This window comes from Taudactylus pleione, unplaced genomic scaffold (genome assembly GCF_031769625.1).
Source record: "Taudactylus pleione unplaced genomic scaffold, aTauple2 ptg000276l, whole genome shotgun sequence".
NCBI lineage: Eukaryota > Metazoa > Chordata > Amphibia > Anura > Myobatrachidae > Taudactylus > Taudactylus pleione.
In genome coordinates this window covers 15,096,295-15,113,799 of record NW_028284678.1, presented here as the reverse complement: position 1 = coordinate 15,113,799, position 17,505 = coordinate 15,096,295, and the positions used below count along the sequence as shown (strand labels likewise).

Here is a 17,505-nt window from a genome sequence, read left to right as displayed (position 1 = left end):
GTTGTACCCAGGCTACAGACCGAAACTTATTTGTTGTATTCTAAGCTAATAAAAACACATTTGTCTAAAAGGTAAAAAAAAAAAGAATAATTAGGTGAAGCTCACCCTTCACATAACTATGCGTTATAAAGGCTCATTCCAAGGTATTAGTGAGTAGTTTGTACATTATACCGGATTTTTCCCACCACCGTTGTTTCCAAATGAATTTATAAAAACTTAGATTGTTTAAAGAGATTTCAGAATTTTGATAAACAGAATAAAAAAGAAAAGAAAAAAAAGGCTATAGAACGACTACTGTAGAAGGAGTTTGGACTTTATTGTACAGTATTTTTTAACTTAAGTGAACAAAATCTCAGACAGCTTGTGCTGTCCTTCATGACATACAATGATCAGACAATGCATAATGAAAAAAACCAATATAAATATAGCCAGGGGGTGTTCAGTCGTTTTGGTCATCATCCCAGTCCTTTTTTCCTGTTGGTGGTTTGGGTCCTCCTGAGGGTTTTGCCATGATTATCTGATGGAGCACACAGAAGTTAATTCCAGAACTGTCACTTTTACAACATACAACATTCCAAATAAACTTTGGCTCAAGGTTGGTTTTAAACTCGTTATAAAAACACACACATCCTGTGGCCAGGAATCATAGGAAAGCCAGCTATATTTCCCATTACATCAAATATCCATTAATTAGAATTTGTCCTCATTCTACTGGCTAACATTACAATTTACTAACCCCAGACTCTGGCTGCCATTTTTTCCAGTGCTTCTCTGTTCTGTAATACAGAGCTGCCAAAATCAATTCTGGCCGACACTTTTTAAAGTGGGAGGGCTGACCAGACGCTGTAATATTTTGACATACTTGCACCGGGGGTAAGGGGGGGGGATGTGGGTAGTTTTTAATATGGAAACCAGTAATAAAATGTATTAAAAAATGTTGGGAGGCAAAAATATATTTTTACATAAAAATGTTTTCATATTTTGGATTTTATTTTTTTGCCCTGCTTCCTGCCATGCCTCAGCCATAATTAGGCTTTTATTTTAACAGCATAAGCCAATAGCCCTAGTCTTACCTAGCAAAGGGTTGCAGTAATTATCCGCAATACAAAATAGACAAATATAGAAGGTTTAAGTGTAAATTTAGTGGGGAAATTCTGCTATTTGAAAGGACTTCTGTACGTGCCAATCTAGGGTACTGTGCCACCAATCTTGGCTCTTGGCACATTATTAACACGAGTTCAAAATCAAATTTGAGAAATATATATATATATATATATATATATATATATATAGATAGATATATCTCTCTAAAATTCATTGGTCTGTTTGTTGTTCGTCTGGTTATGCATTCGGACATCCCTGCACAGATTGGGATGAAACCAACGCGAGGTGGTCCAGTTGGATCCTGGCCAGGTTTTAGGGGGGGTTTAGGGTTCCAGTCAGAACTCCCGTTGGTGTATATGCTGGGCAGAACTTTGACCCAGGGAGCCTGTACTGGGCCTTCCACTGGATGGATCTGTATGAAAACTTCCCAGAGGGGTGGCAATTGGTCTGGGATGCCCAAGCTTTAAACCCGGGTAACGCCGCGTTCTTCAGCTAGTTACTATATAGTCTGTATCGCTGTCAAAACTTAAACCTTGAGACCTGGGGGTCCAGTGTCCCACAATAGGATGACAGAAAAACAATATTTTGTTATATTTTTCACTCTAGACCAAAAGTATATTTTGAGCGGCAACAGGGATAATAATGGTTTTAGCGAGTTATTAATGTAGTGCTGAATGTGTACAGGATGCAGCAAAGGCTCTGTGGCTGGGGTACAGCTCCTAGAGAGCGCAGAGCTGCACCAGCTGCTGTGAAGGAGGTTATATATAGGGTTTAGTTACTTCTCACACACACACTGAAAACCCAAACCAGGCTGTTAGTAAAGTGGTGAAAGTGTGCCCATGCAGTGTGCAGTCCGTGCATGTTACAAAGTTGGCACCTGCTCTTTCACAAAAAGACCTAATATGTCTCCGGCTCATCCTGCCAGTCATCCTTATCCCAGTGTCCTTGCTGTTTTGGGGCTCTTGGTCCACCAGCTGCTTTTGCCATTATAATCTACAAGTGTTTTACACAGTTCAGTGTGAACAAAATGAAAACCACAACAGATTTAAACATGAGCACCCCTCTGCTAAGGAGCAAGACTAACAGGGGTATTCAATATGGAGCGAAAACGCTGTTTCTGCGAGGTTTTCGCTCGGATGACATCATTTTCGCCGGTTTTACTTTTACACCGTATTCAATTTGAAAAGTTTTCGTCGGTGCGAAAAGTATATTGCATTCGACCCTGCGAAAAAGTATCACCAAGGAATGGGTGTCGAAAAAAAAATGCAGAATTGGGGTTTTGGGGTGGAACTTTCCAGAAACCACCCTGCACCCTTCAGACAGTCCCCCAAAGGTAAACTGTAATTTTTTTTTTTAAAAAAGACCTTAGAACACCCCAAAAAAAGCACTTTCATTTTGGGAGCGAAAAAATATAAATGGGGGTACAAAGGTAAAAACTAGCGAACTAGAATCTAGGGGGGTCCCCAAGTATGCCCCAAGTGTGTTTTTCATTGCAGGTGCTTGCGGCAGGTGGATTTTATAACGATTTTTAACACTTTAGCAACTTTTAAATATGCTCACCCCCATTTTCAAGCACCCCAAATTTGCTGGGAAGAGTTATTTTCAGCTAAAAAAAAAAAAACTTCTAATACTATTCTTCACCACCTTCCTAAATCTCCAAAATAGCAGCTATTGTGCCCGTTTAAAGACCCCAAAAAACTTCAGAAGGGCTAATTGAGGGTATCCAGAGTGATCCCCCATGTCAAAACAACTTTTTGGGGGTGTTAGGGTTTTTTTCCCGTAAATCAGCGAAGTTATCGCTGATTTCAGTTTCGCCGGCTGCCGTTTTCGACGATTTCATATTGAATATGGGGATATCGGGAGAAAGCGCAAAACTTTTTTGCCGTAAAAAACCTCCGATGTGCGGTGAAAACCTTGCTGGCGAGGTTAACGTTTCATATTGAATACCCCTCTAAAACTGATCATCATATTAAATAACGTACATACATTGATCAAACTGGGAGCCCGACAGCAGACCTAGATATCAAACAGATTTGGAGCCTAAAGCTGGCCACACACTAGACCAACTTACATCCAACCAGCCAACTTGTTGATTGGTTGGAATGAAAATCTGGCAAGGTATGAAAGTAAATGACAATCAGCAATTTGCTCCCAAACTCCAGAAAATGGACAAAAACTGTTTGAACAAATTGTTTAGATCAAACATTTAACAAACTTGTCATCTGTTTTCTGGCATTTAGGAGCAAATTGCTGATGACCATTTACTCCCATACGTTACCAGATTTTCATTCCAACCAATCAACTAGTTGGCTGGTTGGATGTAAGTTGGTCTAGTGTGTGGCCAGCCTTAGTGTACCAGTCCCTTTATTAAACTAGGAGAGAAAGGTCTGTCACCCAAGCATCACAAGGTATGGAGAGAGCAGCATCTTCTATCCCAGGGCAACAAACACCTTTTTGGCGACACACACTAGAGGGAGAATACTATACATATGGTGCTGTACAGCACGTGGTACAGGTCACTGGGTTGGTGGTAAACAAAGCGCAACCAAAAAAAAATTATATTTTATATAAAATTGTTGTTCTGGATGCGAGTTTTTCTCTCTAGTGAATTTGTTCTTTTTCTGGGTGTTTACATCAGGAAGACAGGTTACGTGTCATGAAAAGTAACCCATTGTAACCGCTCCTTCTCTGTCTCTACTGTAATGCTGAGTACACACTTTTCAAAGTATTGTACCACGGGTACACATTAAGCGATGTAATGGAGAACGGAACCATCTCTTATTCCAACCTTTTTGACCTGCAACGGCGCCCCAAGCGATAACGTCCGGTCGGCTGTGCTGGCCAACCAGACGATACTGAATGCGACCGCGGGAGCGCCCAGATAGTCTGTACACACTATGCAATCCGCGCAACCACTCTGACCCGCGACGGAATGACAGATCGTACAATGGATCGCATAGTGTGTACCCGGCTTAACGCTACCCCCTTCTCTCTATATACCTCCTCCCTAGGTAACGCTAACCCCTTCTCTCTATATACCTCCACCCTAGGTAACGCTACCACCCTTCTCTCTCTATACCTCCTCCCTAGGTAACGCTACCCCCTTCTCTATACCTCCCTCCCTAGGTAACGCTACCCCCTTCTCTCTCTAGACCTCCCTCCCTAGGTAACGCTACCCCCTTCTCTCTCTATACCTCCTCCCTAGGTAACCATACCACCTTTATGATGACACACCAATCTATTTCTCCTCCCCTGACCTCTGCCCCTCCACCTTTGCTCTCATCTGTCTTTTTTTTGGATGTCCCAGCACACTCAAGCTCAACATGTCTAAGACTAGGGGTCTATGTACTATGTATTGATAAGTATCCAACTTGGAGGGGATACTTTAATTTTGAAACAAAATATCCCAGCTATGTACAAAGGGGAATTCACAGGGACTGCGTTTGTGGTAACCGCTGTCCCTGCCAGTTATATTCCCGGCAAATTGTGGAAGTCTTATACAGAAGTGAGACTTTTCCAGGGGAAGCTGACACTGCGCATGCGCACGGGGTAAGTTTCTGGAGCCAGCCGGGGGCTGCGGGGGGAGAGACCGAAAGATCTATCTCCTGCACCGGAAGCCCCTACAAGCTTACAGTAGTTTACATCATCTGAAGATGGTGTAAACTACTGGGACTAAACTTTGAAAAGCTTCGCTTTTTGGAGTTAAGTACATAGGGGTCAGATCGTAGTCCCCATTGATAATAATGGGGCCTACGATCTGCAGCGCTAATAAGCACTTTCCCAGCGATTTCTGTGAAATCTCCTGCATGGTGCCATTAATACATAGGATCGATATATAAAATTATGCAGGAGCTACAGTTTCTGCATAATTTTATGTAACAAAGATTGATACATAGGCCCCCTAAGCCTGTTTTCTTCCCCCAGCCTCCATGGTCCCTTTTTCACCATCTCTCACTCGGTGAATAAATAGTCTCTCTCCTGTCCTCCAAGCCTGCTGCCTGGGTGTCATCTAAGACCACTTTTTCCCTCACCCCCATGCCATCTCCCCCACCTGGACTTCTGTGACATCTTACTCTTCCTCTCTCCTGTCTTCTACACTCTGTTGCTCCCCCCTTATCTGTTTGATCCCCTTTATATTGTGTTTATTCATGTTACTGCAATTCTCCATGGACAGAGCTGCGGACACTTCGTGGCACGTTATAAATACAGGATAACGACCTGGCGTAGGCCAGAAGCTGCTCAAAAAAAATACCTCACAAAATAAAGTAGGTGGCCAAAACGGACACACTTATATGTATTCTTTTTTTCTATACACTTATATTTCACTTACCTGATCTACCCGCAGTACAGTAACAGCAGCATTTGTTGCCAGCTTTATCCCCCAAAATTTTACCAGGTAGGTATCAAAGATGTTACTTTCCAGCATGTCTTTCACTGCAGCGGTCTCAGCCTGCAATCACAGTAAACATTAGGTCATCCCCCCGTGTAATTGCTGTAACGTTTGTGCCGTACACAGAGGAGATACGCAACACAAGTCCAATCAGTTAGATATGTGGAGGTGATGATACAAACATACCTCTATATCAAAGCCCACGTTCTTGTTCCCCTCTTGGTGCATCGCGTACAGCTTGGAAATAACTTCATTAGCTTTCACCCCGGAGTTTTCTGAGAGAGCCCTTGGAACAGCCTCAAACGCTTCTGCAAACTTCTTGATCGCGTACTGGTCAAGTCCCGGACAAGTCTAAGAGGAGGGATCACATGGACATTACGTCAGCTATCTATACACACAGATCGGGAGAAACCTCTAAGAGCATTAACAAAAAAAAAAAAATGATATTTAAACATTGAAGAAAAATAAATAAATAAGAAATCACCACTTACCTCCCCATAGGATGTTATTTGTTTCGCTAGTTCAATCTCTGTGGCTCCACCGCCGGGTACAAGGCGTTTGTCCTTCAATAAGACAGGAATAACAAACATATGATACAATTCTATCTAGTGTTACTGTAAAAGTCTACTTTACTATGCAGCTGTTTAACATCATCTAATAGAAAAATGACCTATTCATTGCATGTTATTCAGACGTCTACTTACCACTATAAAATTAATGGACGGTCTTTATAGGAAAGTGAAAAGCGCGACCTTTACTCACCCGTGTGAGGACTTTGAAGGTATTGACGCCATCATCCACTGCCCGCTCTACGTCATCCATGAGGTTGTCTGTAGAGCCCCGTACAATGATGGTCGCTATGGCACCATCTTCCTTTTCTAAATACACACAGAATCTATCACCATGTAATACAGAAACACACCTAAACCTACAGCTAGAGCCATTTCCATACTGGTAGGAATGGAGTAATGACATAATAAGTGATGAGATCAGACTTTACCCTATAATAGGCAAAAACAGCAGAAGCAAGAATCATCCATTTCTTAGGATACTTACCGTGTTTAAATACAACAACTTGTGTGTCCCCAACTTCTGACAAGTACACACTGTCACAATGTCCCATTTCCTCTGGTGTAGGAGGAGTCTGCAGAATGGGAAAGATTATTGTACATTCCAGTCACTGCAAGTTACCATGAATCCTGCAGAATCCACCCATCACCTCCCTTACTGGTAACAGGGTAAAATGCGCCAATAAACACAATAATGAGCAAGACCAAGCTTCTGAAAGGAAGGGTCCTGTCTGGTGAAGCCACACTCTAGAGCAGTGATTTTCAGCCTTCTCCACTCGAAGTAAACAACACACAAGAGTTTAAAATTGCCAAGGCACACTATCCGGCTATGCGGTGTGCGTGACCAATGAAAAAACAAAACACTGGCTCCCACATGAAAATATACACACATTGGCCTCCACAGGAATAACACACTACATTGGCCTCCACAGGAATAACACACACACTACATTGGCCTCCACAGGAATAAAACACACTGCAGTACAAGTGCGAGGAGCTGACCACCACGGCACACTTGACAACCGCACGGGGCACACTAGTGTGCCACAGCACAATGGTTGAAAAACGCTGCTCTAGAGTCTAGTGACTAATATTACCGGACAAGTGTAAATATACATGGTGCCACCACCTATGGTAAAGCTCTGCGCGAGCCAGCTCACTAAATAAAGATGGATCTCTGCAGGAAAGCAAATGGCACACTTCTCCATTAGCTTGCTGGATCAGTAGCACTCCTTTACTGTTAACCAAATGCTTTGTGGACACAGACATAAAATCCCGATATGGTGACAGTTTACACTGCAATGACTACAGCAAAAGGTGGCCGTACCACAAGTGCAGAAGCCCTTCATCTGTGATTATGTGTGAATACACCCCACTAGCAAGATAATGTATCACCAGGGACGGCTATTGAGGGTGCATATTCAACAGGGCCTTTGACTGTAAATGTGATATGCACCATCCTGAGGACTCCAAAACACTTCTAGGATCCCTAAAAAAAAAAAATTACAGACCAAGGAATGGACCCATGTTACGCGTTTGCAAATACTATGTAATAAATAAGCCACATGTGAAAACTAAATATAATTTACAAAAATAAAATCATTTGTTTTAGAAATCATTCATTATGAGCAGTGTTGTAGCACCTCTATTGTGTGAAAGATAATTTTACGATTCCATGTACCAAATTTAAAGCGGTCTAAAACGTAACCCAGTAATAAGGAAAGGTAAGCTTAAAGTGCTTCAGCTAGTAACCCAATAATAAGGAAAGGTAAGCTTAAAGTGCTTCAGCTAGTAACCCAATAATAAGGAAAGGTAAGCTTAAAGTGCTTCAGCTAGTAACCCAGTAATAAGGAAAGGTAAGCTTAAAGTGCTTCAGCTAGTAACCCAGTAATAAGGAAAGGTAAGCTTAAAGTGCTTCAGCTAGTAACCCAGTAATAAGGAAAGGTAAGCTTAAAGTGCTTCAGCTAGTAACCCAATAATAAGGAAAGGTAAGCTTAAAGTGCTTCAGCTAGTAACCCAATAATAAGGAAAGGTAAGCTTAAAGTGCTTTAGCTAGAACATCAAGGCACCCATAGCTGTTTGGCACTTAATACCAAAGTAGGGGAATGGGGAAAGAGACACAGACAACGGGAATTAAGTCCTCACCCTAGATAGCAAAGCCTTAAAAACTAAGGGGGAATTTAATTGTCGGCGAGGGGTGTGGGCGTAACGTTTAAACGCCGGCAATGGTAGCCCGTCTCGCACCCGTCGTCCAGTGACCAATTCGCACAAACGTTGTCGATACCCTATGGGGTAGCAAACACTAGTACGAGATCCCGCTGCCATAAAAGCGCAGTGGCTGCCACACAGATGCAACCAGGCGAATGGATTTGCCCTCGATTCCCTCCCCTCCACCGAAATATCTTACTCCTACCCTATAATCTTCCTATCCAATAGATTGCCACCTGCTAAGATAAAACATAAGTCCAGTATGAATCAAATACATAATCTTGGGTGAGCTTCCCTCTGCCCAACTGTATGCTTTGCCGAAGTCCATCATACTGTGATGACCCAACTGGAGTGCCAGGCACCTGACTTCTGGATTGGTTGCCTACAGAGCAGCTTGCTCTGCCCAGAATCATGGGCCAGGAGAGCCCTTCACCCCCTAAGCTGCCGTGGTAAAGCTTGTCAATAAAATAGAAGCTACGGAAAGCGAGATAATGCCCTGCGAGGCCCAAGCCTCATCTTTCCTAGGCACCACAGCCCAGTCCTGAGCGTCAGGGCAATTGAACACAAGCTGGAGGAGAACACAATGGAGTTTAGCACCTTCTCCCAGTCAAAGATAGATCAACTGACATCAACTTAAGCCCATCACACCAATCCTGAGGGCACATTATGAGCTGAGGCTGATTGACAAATCTATGTATTAGTCGCTTGCTGGCCCGAACATTCAACACCTACCTCTTATGTAGGAGTTTCTTTACGTAACAAGGAAAACCCTGTACTCATCACACTTCAGATTTTTACTGCACTACTGATCAAACTAAGAGGTAAGAGAGGTGCAGGGAACAGTAAGTTCATATTTTATACCCTCTGGAGGAGTATACCCCCATGGCCTCTGTAACCCTTAGGAGTCTGTAGAGCACCACCAGTGGAACGGCCTTAAAATGACATCCATAAACTCCTCCTGGGCTATGATGTTTGTTAATAAATTCAAGTTGAGTCATTAACCAGTATTTAAAGCTTGATGTAAAAATATACAGTATATGTCCATTATCTACTTACCAGTCTCGGCAAGGCTGTTGCACAAACTGTTTTACACAGTCGCCTCAAATCCCATTTAGAATTTAGCCTACGACAGAGGAAAAAAAAGGCATGGTCACTAACAGCCAGCAGTGTGTGGGAGAGATGCATTATTGTACAACACTGCAGTCTGTATGGCGAGAGGTCTTACCTGATCAGCATAAGGTTGTATTTGTTTGCGTAGTGCAATGCCATGTCTGCGACCTTCCCGCCTGTGACAATGATGTTGGCTCCGGCCTCAGCGATTAACTTCACCTGCTCCTCCATCATATTCTCTTCCCCTTTGCTGAAGTTCATCAGCTCTTGTGCATTGTTTATCAGCACGGTACCCTGTTAAATTAAAAACACATAGGAATACAGTACATTGTTCTATGCAACGGTGATTTACCATCAGTACGGGAGTAAAGGTTGCTCAGATGTGTGCGCTCCCCGGCAAATATATTACATTCTAATTAACATACCATAACCCATTCTACAGAATAAGAAGGGGTACCAGATGGAAGATATGGAACCTATAGCAGGGTTAGGAAATACTGGTCAATGTGGCGCACTATACCCCTCTTTAATACCAATACCCCCTTAAAGCTAATATGTGGGTGGGGCATACTATATTCCCTTTAATGCCAAAAAGTTTTAGATCTGTATATAGATGCGGGGGGGGGGGAATGGTCTCCTAAATTTTAAGCTGGCTCCTAGATTTCACACAAATGTGTCTCTCCCTGACCTACAGGAATACAATGTTTTTCTACTTGTTTAGAGTGTACAGTAAAATGAGGGGGGGGGGGGGAAAAAAAATCAGTTTTTACTGCTTCATATCAAAGTTTTAGTCATGGCTGATAATCAATATATTATGAATGGTGAGTAAATAGGACATGAATGCAGCTCTGACTTGCCCAGTAGGGGGCGTACAAGCATCTGCTGAAAATTAAAAAGGGGGGTTTGGAATAAGTACATGACTTCAGAAGGGGCGATGCTTAGTCCTATTACTTGCTGATGGAGTAAGAATCGGTTCTTCTATCACGAGGAAATAGAAAGTGGTGTATCCCGCTTCAGTGACCGTACAACACACCTTGGTTTCCGTGATCATGCCATCAAAAGGACAGGAAAACACTGCAATTTTGGCATCTTTTACGGATGTGACGTCCCCCTCAGTTTCTTTCTTGAAGACCATCCCGTGCAAGACGGATGACGAGCAGATGCCGGATCCCTGGGATGAGCGTAAAAGCAGCTTCTGTCAAACTCGTGACTGTACAGAATTGAGCTTAGATGCCATACACTTACAGGCTAAATTTACTAAGTACTACATTTTGCCGCTGGATTCAAAGGGGCAATTATATTAAATACAAAACATGCCTGGTTTTCATTTAATACTATTGCCCCTTTAAATACAGCGACTGAAGCAGAATCCGCTGTGGCTTTGAAAAGCACTGCTTAGCAAGTTTAAACCTACGATCCTTTAAAAACGAAAAGAATATATGGAGAACTTACCAAAATTTTGCAAACCCTGATGTTATCTACATTGAAGTTCCCAGAATCAGGAAGGATGGAAACTATCCAAAAAGGAAAAAAATTAAGAGTTTTGATCACAAAATTAGCTCCTGCTAAATATCCACCATGTAACAGCACTTACCACAGGCCTGAGCTATGAGCTTAGACAGGAATAACTCATTGCCGTATTGTTTGCTCATGATGGCGGTCTGCAGGAGCGAGGAGACTTCATCAACATCGTGCAGGTTCTTGGCGGAGCTGCAGACCAGGTCAGGGAGAATCTCCAGAGCTTTCTTACAGGCCTTCTCATAGCCTTCAATCACCTGCGCACACAGAGATATCTCATACATAAACTCAACAAGGGCACATTCATTCTCAACCTAAAAGGGGAATCGCCAATCTGATATTAAACAAATAGGCCAAAACAGTTGCATACAGCTCACACATTAACATGATGAAGTACTATATAGGGGATTTAACAAACCTTTCCACATTTTACATCTGTAAATTCAATAACAATTTGCTCAAGTTTTAATGTAAATACTAAATGAAACCAACAGAAAGCAGTCAGTACAGTATATGAACAGCAAAATATTATACAACCGCTAAACAGGTAATACAAACATTTTATTAAGGTACATTTCATGTGCCAATTTGGTATGTATTAAGAGGTGCCCTTTGCAGGAAATTTCGATTTCTAGATAACATGAGATTTTAAATATACCAGAACATCAAGACAAGGTGGCTTTGTAACCACACATTCTGTGCGCACTACATTCTAAAATCTAAGGATAATCATTTAGTTATTAATTCCTTAGGAAGACACGTAGCAAAAGAGAAATAGAACGCAACATTGCTAAAATAGAAAAGTATCATGTAAAACAAAAGCAAACTAACCTCGGACACAGAGAGCCCCATTCTGAGCAGCTCCTCTGCCAGCTCAAGGAGGGCACCAGCAAAGACCAGCACAAAGTTAGTGCCATCGCCAACTTCCTGCTCCTGCATGTGTGATGCCATTACAATCATCTTCGCAGCTGGGTGCTGGACCTAATAAAATATTTGCATGTAATAAAATCATTGCAAAGGGAAGCTATTAAAAAAAAAAAAATGTACATTATGAAAAACAAAAGTTGTAGTCAGTCTGACAGTATGAACAAAGAGCCCTTGAAATGCTTTAGAATGCAGCAAATCACTATTTTGTAGATTATAGAGGTATAGTAATGAGTAGGCAATTCAATTTATTTATTTTTTTTAATTAATTAATGGGCTCCCAATGTAGCAATTAAACAGTTTTTGGGCACCCATTATTGAATTTGTCGCAAACAATTAGACCAGTTTAAAACCCTTGTTTGGGAGCCCAAACTAGTTTGGGCATCAAAAGCACAGACTTATCATACATTTCAGCTCGCCAAAACAGGAGGGTGTGAAGAAATAACAGCGCCTATCGCGGTCATACGGAAAACAAATTAATTGCTTCATCAGGCGTCCATCACTGACTGCCGGCCCAAACAAATGAGTTCCCCCCCAAGAGACGCTGTAACTTAAGTGTGTGCCATAATTGGAGCTGGAAGTAAATTGCATGTAATTTGAGCAAAATAAGTGTACATTTGACTATATGCACTGTTACATGAATCTCGAGACGTGGTTTGTGGTTGAAGCGGAGAAAATGGGCGTGGCCACATGTCATGTGGGGAGTGGCTATGTGCCATGAGGGGTGTGGCCACTCAAAAAATTAGTTTCCACAGCTATTCCATTGTTTCCCCTGCGCCTGGCACTTAGTCAGGAGATGCCGGTTAGCACTGCTTGAATCAAGTGTTTAGGCACACTAACTGGCATTTTCCAACCGAAGTGCCCGGTGCGACGCCATCATCGACGAGAACATACTGGCGGGCGGCAGGACAATGCCACATCCTGCAGTGTGTAATGGATGCTGCAGAGACCTACTGGCGGTGGACAGGCACCAAGCACGGACGGGGGCGTGGCGGACGAGCAGTCGACAAACGCGGGAGGGCGGGCGTTCAGAGGCTTTGGTGCCATTATCTGACCCCTCCCACTGCTTCAATTATCAGAGTCTTCTCATTCCCCTCCCACCACCTGGCTCCTTTCATCTCCCTCCAAAACCTGACTGATCAGACAGCATTATCTGGCTCCTCTCACCCTCTTGATTTCTTGACTCCCCACCCAATCCACAGATTCCTTTCTTTCCCTCCATTATCGGACTCCTCCCACATTAACGATCTCATCTGCCTCCATTACCTTACTCCTCTCATCACACTCCATAACTTCACAAAGTGAAAAAAATCCCCACTATCTAGGTGGCTAACGGGTACCGCGACCCTGTCAACGCACGAATCCGTGAACATTTCACAGGTTCTGTGCGTTAAAGCCAGTTAACCCATCAATTTAACAGGTGTTAACAAAAGGTACAGGGTGAAAAAGGGAACCCAACTGAATAGCCTCAGGAGATAAAGCCCGAGGCCATCACTCTTTCACCCCCATTAAGTTATCAGGACTAATTTAATAGCGCCGACAGTGTAATAGAGACACTGGGCTAGGAATTTGAATTTACAAACGTAAATTCGCAGATGAAGCACAAGGTAACTTGGCATGGGGGAGTCATGGATGCTCGCATTGGAGCCCTTTTTACACATTCAGACTTAGTCGCACACAGATTTACAAATGTGGGTATGTACACTAGCAATGCAGTTCTGTTGTTCCCAGTTTTATTTATGATATAAGATGCACATTTTGAGCGTAAAGGAAGCTCAGCGATGCCTCGTGTACCGCGAGAAGCAACTTGGCACAACTGAAGCTACAGTGTAAAAAAAACAAACAACCACACACGACATCTGTACTCATCGTATGAGAAGGATATAATGTACAAATCTATAAAGTAATAAACAGTAGAATTAGGATTCTCACTGACCTCCAGCTCACGGATGATGGTAGCTGCATCATTAGTCACAAAAAGTTTTTCCAAGTGATTGATGACCATTTTGTTCATCCCTGAAACACAAAGTGCATTTTCTTATAGCTGGACCAAATTCCCATTAATTAAACAATCAACTTGACACGATCACGAGCTATGCACAAAAAGATGATGGCGATGACGTACCATTTGGTCCGTAGGCTGTGCGGGTAGTCTGGGCAAGTTCCTTACAGGCCTGGATGTTCCGATACACAGCTTCCTCCAGCCCAGAGTAGTGCTGCAAATAAATAATGTCATTTAAGTTAACATATAAAGAGCTGTATGAAAAGGAACACTGTTCATCTACCTGTCAGCAGATGCCTGATCATAACATTAGAGGACTCTAGCCTGTACAAAAGTGTGCCCACTGAATATTCTAAATGTATTAATCTACTCAAGAAAAGGTCCAGAAAAACATTCCTAAATAAATATATATATATATATTATATCCCCACAAAAATACCCCTGCCTGTAAGCAGATGTTGAGCATCTTCAGTGGTAAACTCTGCAGCAAAAACACTGCAAACCCACAATAAGAGGAACAATTACAGGAGTAAACTACTATAGGCTCATCATGTTGATCTTCAACCACTCTTCCAGCCATTGGATCAGAAAGGACGCGGCAAATACGACTCTACCCTGGGGGGGCTGCTCTGGCCGAGCGCTGGACGGGGAACATTTAGCATGCCGCTGTCATTAATCACTGCAGGACCACATTGCTTAAGGGTACAGCAACAATTGTGCCAGGACAACGTGCACCCATATTGCTGGCTGGACCAATATTCATATAAATGCAGCTGATTGATGTGCTAGGTTTAAGGGACATAACCAGTTCCTATCGTATAAGAAAGGCTGCATTCTCATGAATTCTGTTCACCCCTCAAGGATTGTTTCTGTACACTTTAATCATATATACCATCATACGTAGACTAGAATAAGGATGTAATGGGCTGATGTGTTTCACTAGTGTACAGAAAGGAAAAGAAAATCTTCTGTAATAACTTTTGTTGGTACAATCAGCCACATCATCCTCATTCACACCCAGTACAAGTCTCATAGTGAACAAGGGACTTGTATAAAAATAAAACATAGAAGTGTGTGGCATAAAGCAGCTTGATGAAGATCTATCAGGAATAAGCTGGTTTAAAAAAAAAAAAAAAAAACTCTTAAGTTGGGTACACACCATACAATGGTGACTGTGCAATGCATCGCGTGCGCCATACATTGCACGATCCAGCGTACGACGGCACAATGTATCATTCCATGCTGCATGTAATAACTGCACCGCATTGTCCCATCAGCAGCGCAGAACGATGCGGTGTTCAACGGATCAGTCAAACACACTATAAAGTTCTAAGTTTACGACAAATCGCTCCATTCCTCATCAGAACAGTATATTGTACAATACATATAGTATGTACCCAGCTTTACTGGCCGAGTCCCTCTCTCCTGGCATTTAAAAAGTGGTATCTGCCCCTGGGCAAAACCATGTTGCACTGCAGACAGGGAATACGTGAAATGTGCAGAGATTTAGATGTGAGAGGGGAGTGTCCAAACTCAAAGCTTATACCCCTATTCCATCAAAATCCCAGGTCTGACCAGGGATTTGGAACCCTGTTCTAAGCCTGGATTTGCCCCATTTCCACTGCGGCGCCGACCCGGGAATATCTCGGCACCGTTCACACCGCACACGGGTTCAGTACCAGCACTTGGAGATGATGTCATCACCAAACGCCAGATCTCCCCTAAATGCCATAACGGAGAGTACCGGTGACCAGGGGAGGGGGGTCCTTTCCAGGTAGGGGTGTCATTCGGGAGGCTGTCTGCGTCTGCTGTCACCGGGGAGGGAGATATTACAGCCTCCCCATATGAAGGGGGATGGGGTAAAAACCACAACGTGGGAAGGCTGTAATCTCTCCCTCGCCGGTGACAGCCACTTAGGTGGTTTTACGAGTTAACTTATATACCCCATGTTCTGTACTTTTACCCATAAAGGATTTACTAATGTAGGTTTAGTGTATTTAAGAGTTCTTATTAATCCTGTATACACAAAAAAAAGGCACTTTTCAAAATGTCATATTAGGCTCCACACCCTATGTATATGAGGCCCCAGGATCAGTATAAGGCTGGATCTCCTATTATTTTCCCTATACAAATTTATTCTCTGTATAGTGTTGAAATATGAAGTTCTGTCTCCAGCTTCCCCTTCTATGAGATGCTCTTCTGGCTTGCTGACCGATAGGAGGCCCAGCCCCAGGCTGCTGTCCCTATATAGTACTATTCCCTATAGGAGGCTCTTGGGCAGATGTACTAAGCTCCGGGAAGTGATAAAGTGATGAGTGATAAACGACCAACCACTCAGCTCCTGTCATTTTTCAAAGACAGCCTATAACATGACAGTAAGGAGATGAGTGGTCGGTCATTTATCACTCTCCACTTTATCACTTTCCAGAGCATCATACATATCTGTCCCCAGCTGCACCACAATAGGCGGCTCCATCCCTAGCTGTCAAAATACGGTTCTGTCCTCAGCAGTGCCCCTACACACTATCCCCTGTATAAGTCTGTCCCTATATGAGGCACTGTCCCCTGCTATCCCCTTATACGAGGCACTGTCCCCTGCTATCCCCCTATACGAGGCACTGTCCCCTGCTATCCCCCTATACGAGGCACTGTCCCCTGCTATCCCCCTATACGAGGCACTGTCCCCTGCTATCCCCCTATACGAGGCACTGTCCCCTGCTATCCCCCTATACGAGGCACTGTCCCCTGCTATCCCCCTATACGAGGCACTGTCCCCTGCTATCCCCCTATACGAGGCACTGTCCCCTGCTATCCCCCTATACGAGGCACTGTCCCCTGCTATCCCCCTATACGAGGCACTGTCCCCTGCTATCCCCCTATATGAGGCACTGTCCCCTGCTATCCCCCTATATGAGGCACTGTCCCCTGCTATCCCCCTATATGAGGCACTGTCCCCTGCTATCCCCCTATATGAGGCACTGTCCCCTATTGTCCCGCTATAGGAGCCTCATCAGCCATGTAAGTTACAGCTTCTTTTACCCCCATACAGGAGGATGTCCCATACCCCACTATACAGGAGCAGGTGTCAGCTATACAGCGGCATGTGGGGGCTATGGCTGGGTGCCGGCCCCGGGGGCAGTAGTTCTGGAAGGTTCCATCATGTGCCGCACGTGTCCTCGGCTCCGCCCTCCCCGGCCCGGCTCGCCGCTTACCTTGGCTCCGTCTTTCAGCATCTGGGCGAAGCCCGGGGCCTTGGGGACGTGCAGCGCCATGTGTGCGGTCCGGTGTGCGGGGAGAGAAAGGAGAGACGAGCAGCGCACTACTACCGGCGCCGGGGACAGGGAGGCGGAGACTACCCACAGTGCCCTGCGCGTCAGCCACCACCAGCTGCTATACCGAGTGACTGATCAGGCCGTACGGCGGCAGCAGGGGAGGGAATCGATGTAATCAGAATGCGGCTATCTGTCCTGTATGCTGCTAGGCAGCTGCAATGTGCTCAGGGTGTGATCACCCGGCCCCGCATCATCATCATCACCCTCCTCCTCCTCCTCCTCCTCCTCATCATCATCATCACCCTCCTCCTCCTCATCATCTTATAGCCCAGCACAGAGACAGCCCAGGATAGTGTATAATATTGTCCAGCATCACCCAGCACGGCTGTGGTATAAGAGATAGACAGT

At 43.9% G+C, this 17,505-nt stretch overlaps 1 protein-coding gene across 3 annotated transcripts; it reads right to left on the bottom strand.

The window, feature by feature from the left end:
• Positions 1-295: 295 nt before the first annotated feature.
• On the bottom strand, positions 296-17,246 carry CCT8 (chaperonin containing TCP1 subunit 8). Of its 3 annotated transcripts, none has more exons than XM_088481670.1 (16): positions 17,038-17,246; positions 13,949-14,039; positions 13,760-13,839; positions 11,731-11,880; positions 10,976-11,156; positions 10,834-10,895; positions 10,415-10,552; positions 9,497-9,675; positions 9,328-9,394; positions 6,551-6,638; positions 6,257-6,372; positions 5,986-6,057; positions 5,681-5,845; positions 5,435-5,554; positions 1,982-2,097; positions 431-517 (listed from the first exon to the last, which is right to left on the bottom strand). In XM_088481670.1, exons 1-15 carry the CDS (start codon positions 17,095-17,097, stop codon positions 2,002-2,004), a joined length of 1,665 nt encoding a protein of 554 aa, XP_088337796.1. In that variant the 5' UTR covers positions 17,098-17,246; the 3' UTR covers positions 431-517; positions 1,982-2,001. The 3 variants fall into 3 exon arrangements, with proteins under 3 accessions (XP_088337798.1, XP_088337796.1, XP_088337797.1); XM_088481671.1 differs by having other exon boundaries at positions 2,002-2,097; XM_088481672.1 differs by lacking the exon at positions 1,982-2,097 and having other exon boundaries at positions 296-517; positions 17,038-17,244.
• Positions 17,247-17,505: the final 259 nt, after the last annotated feature.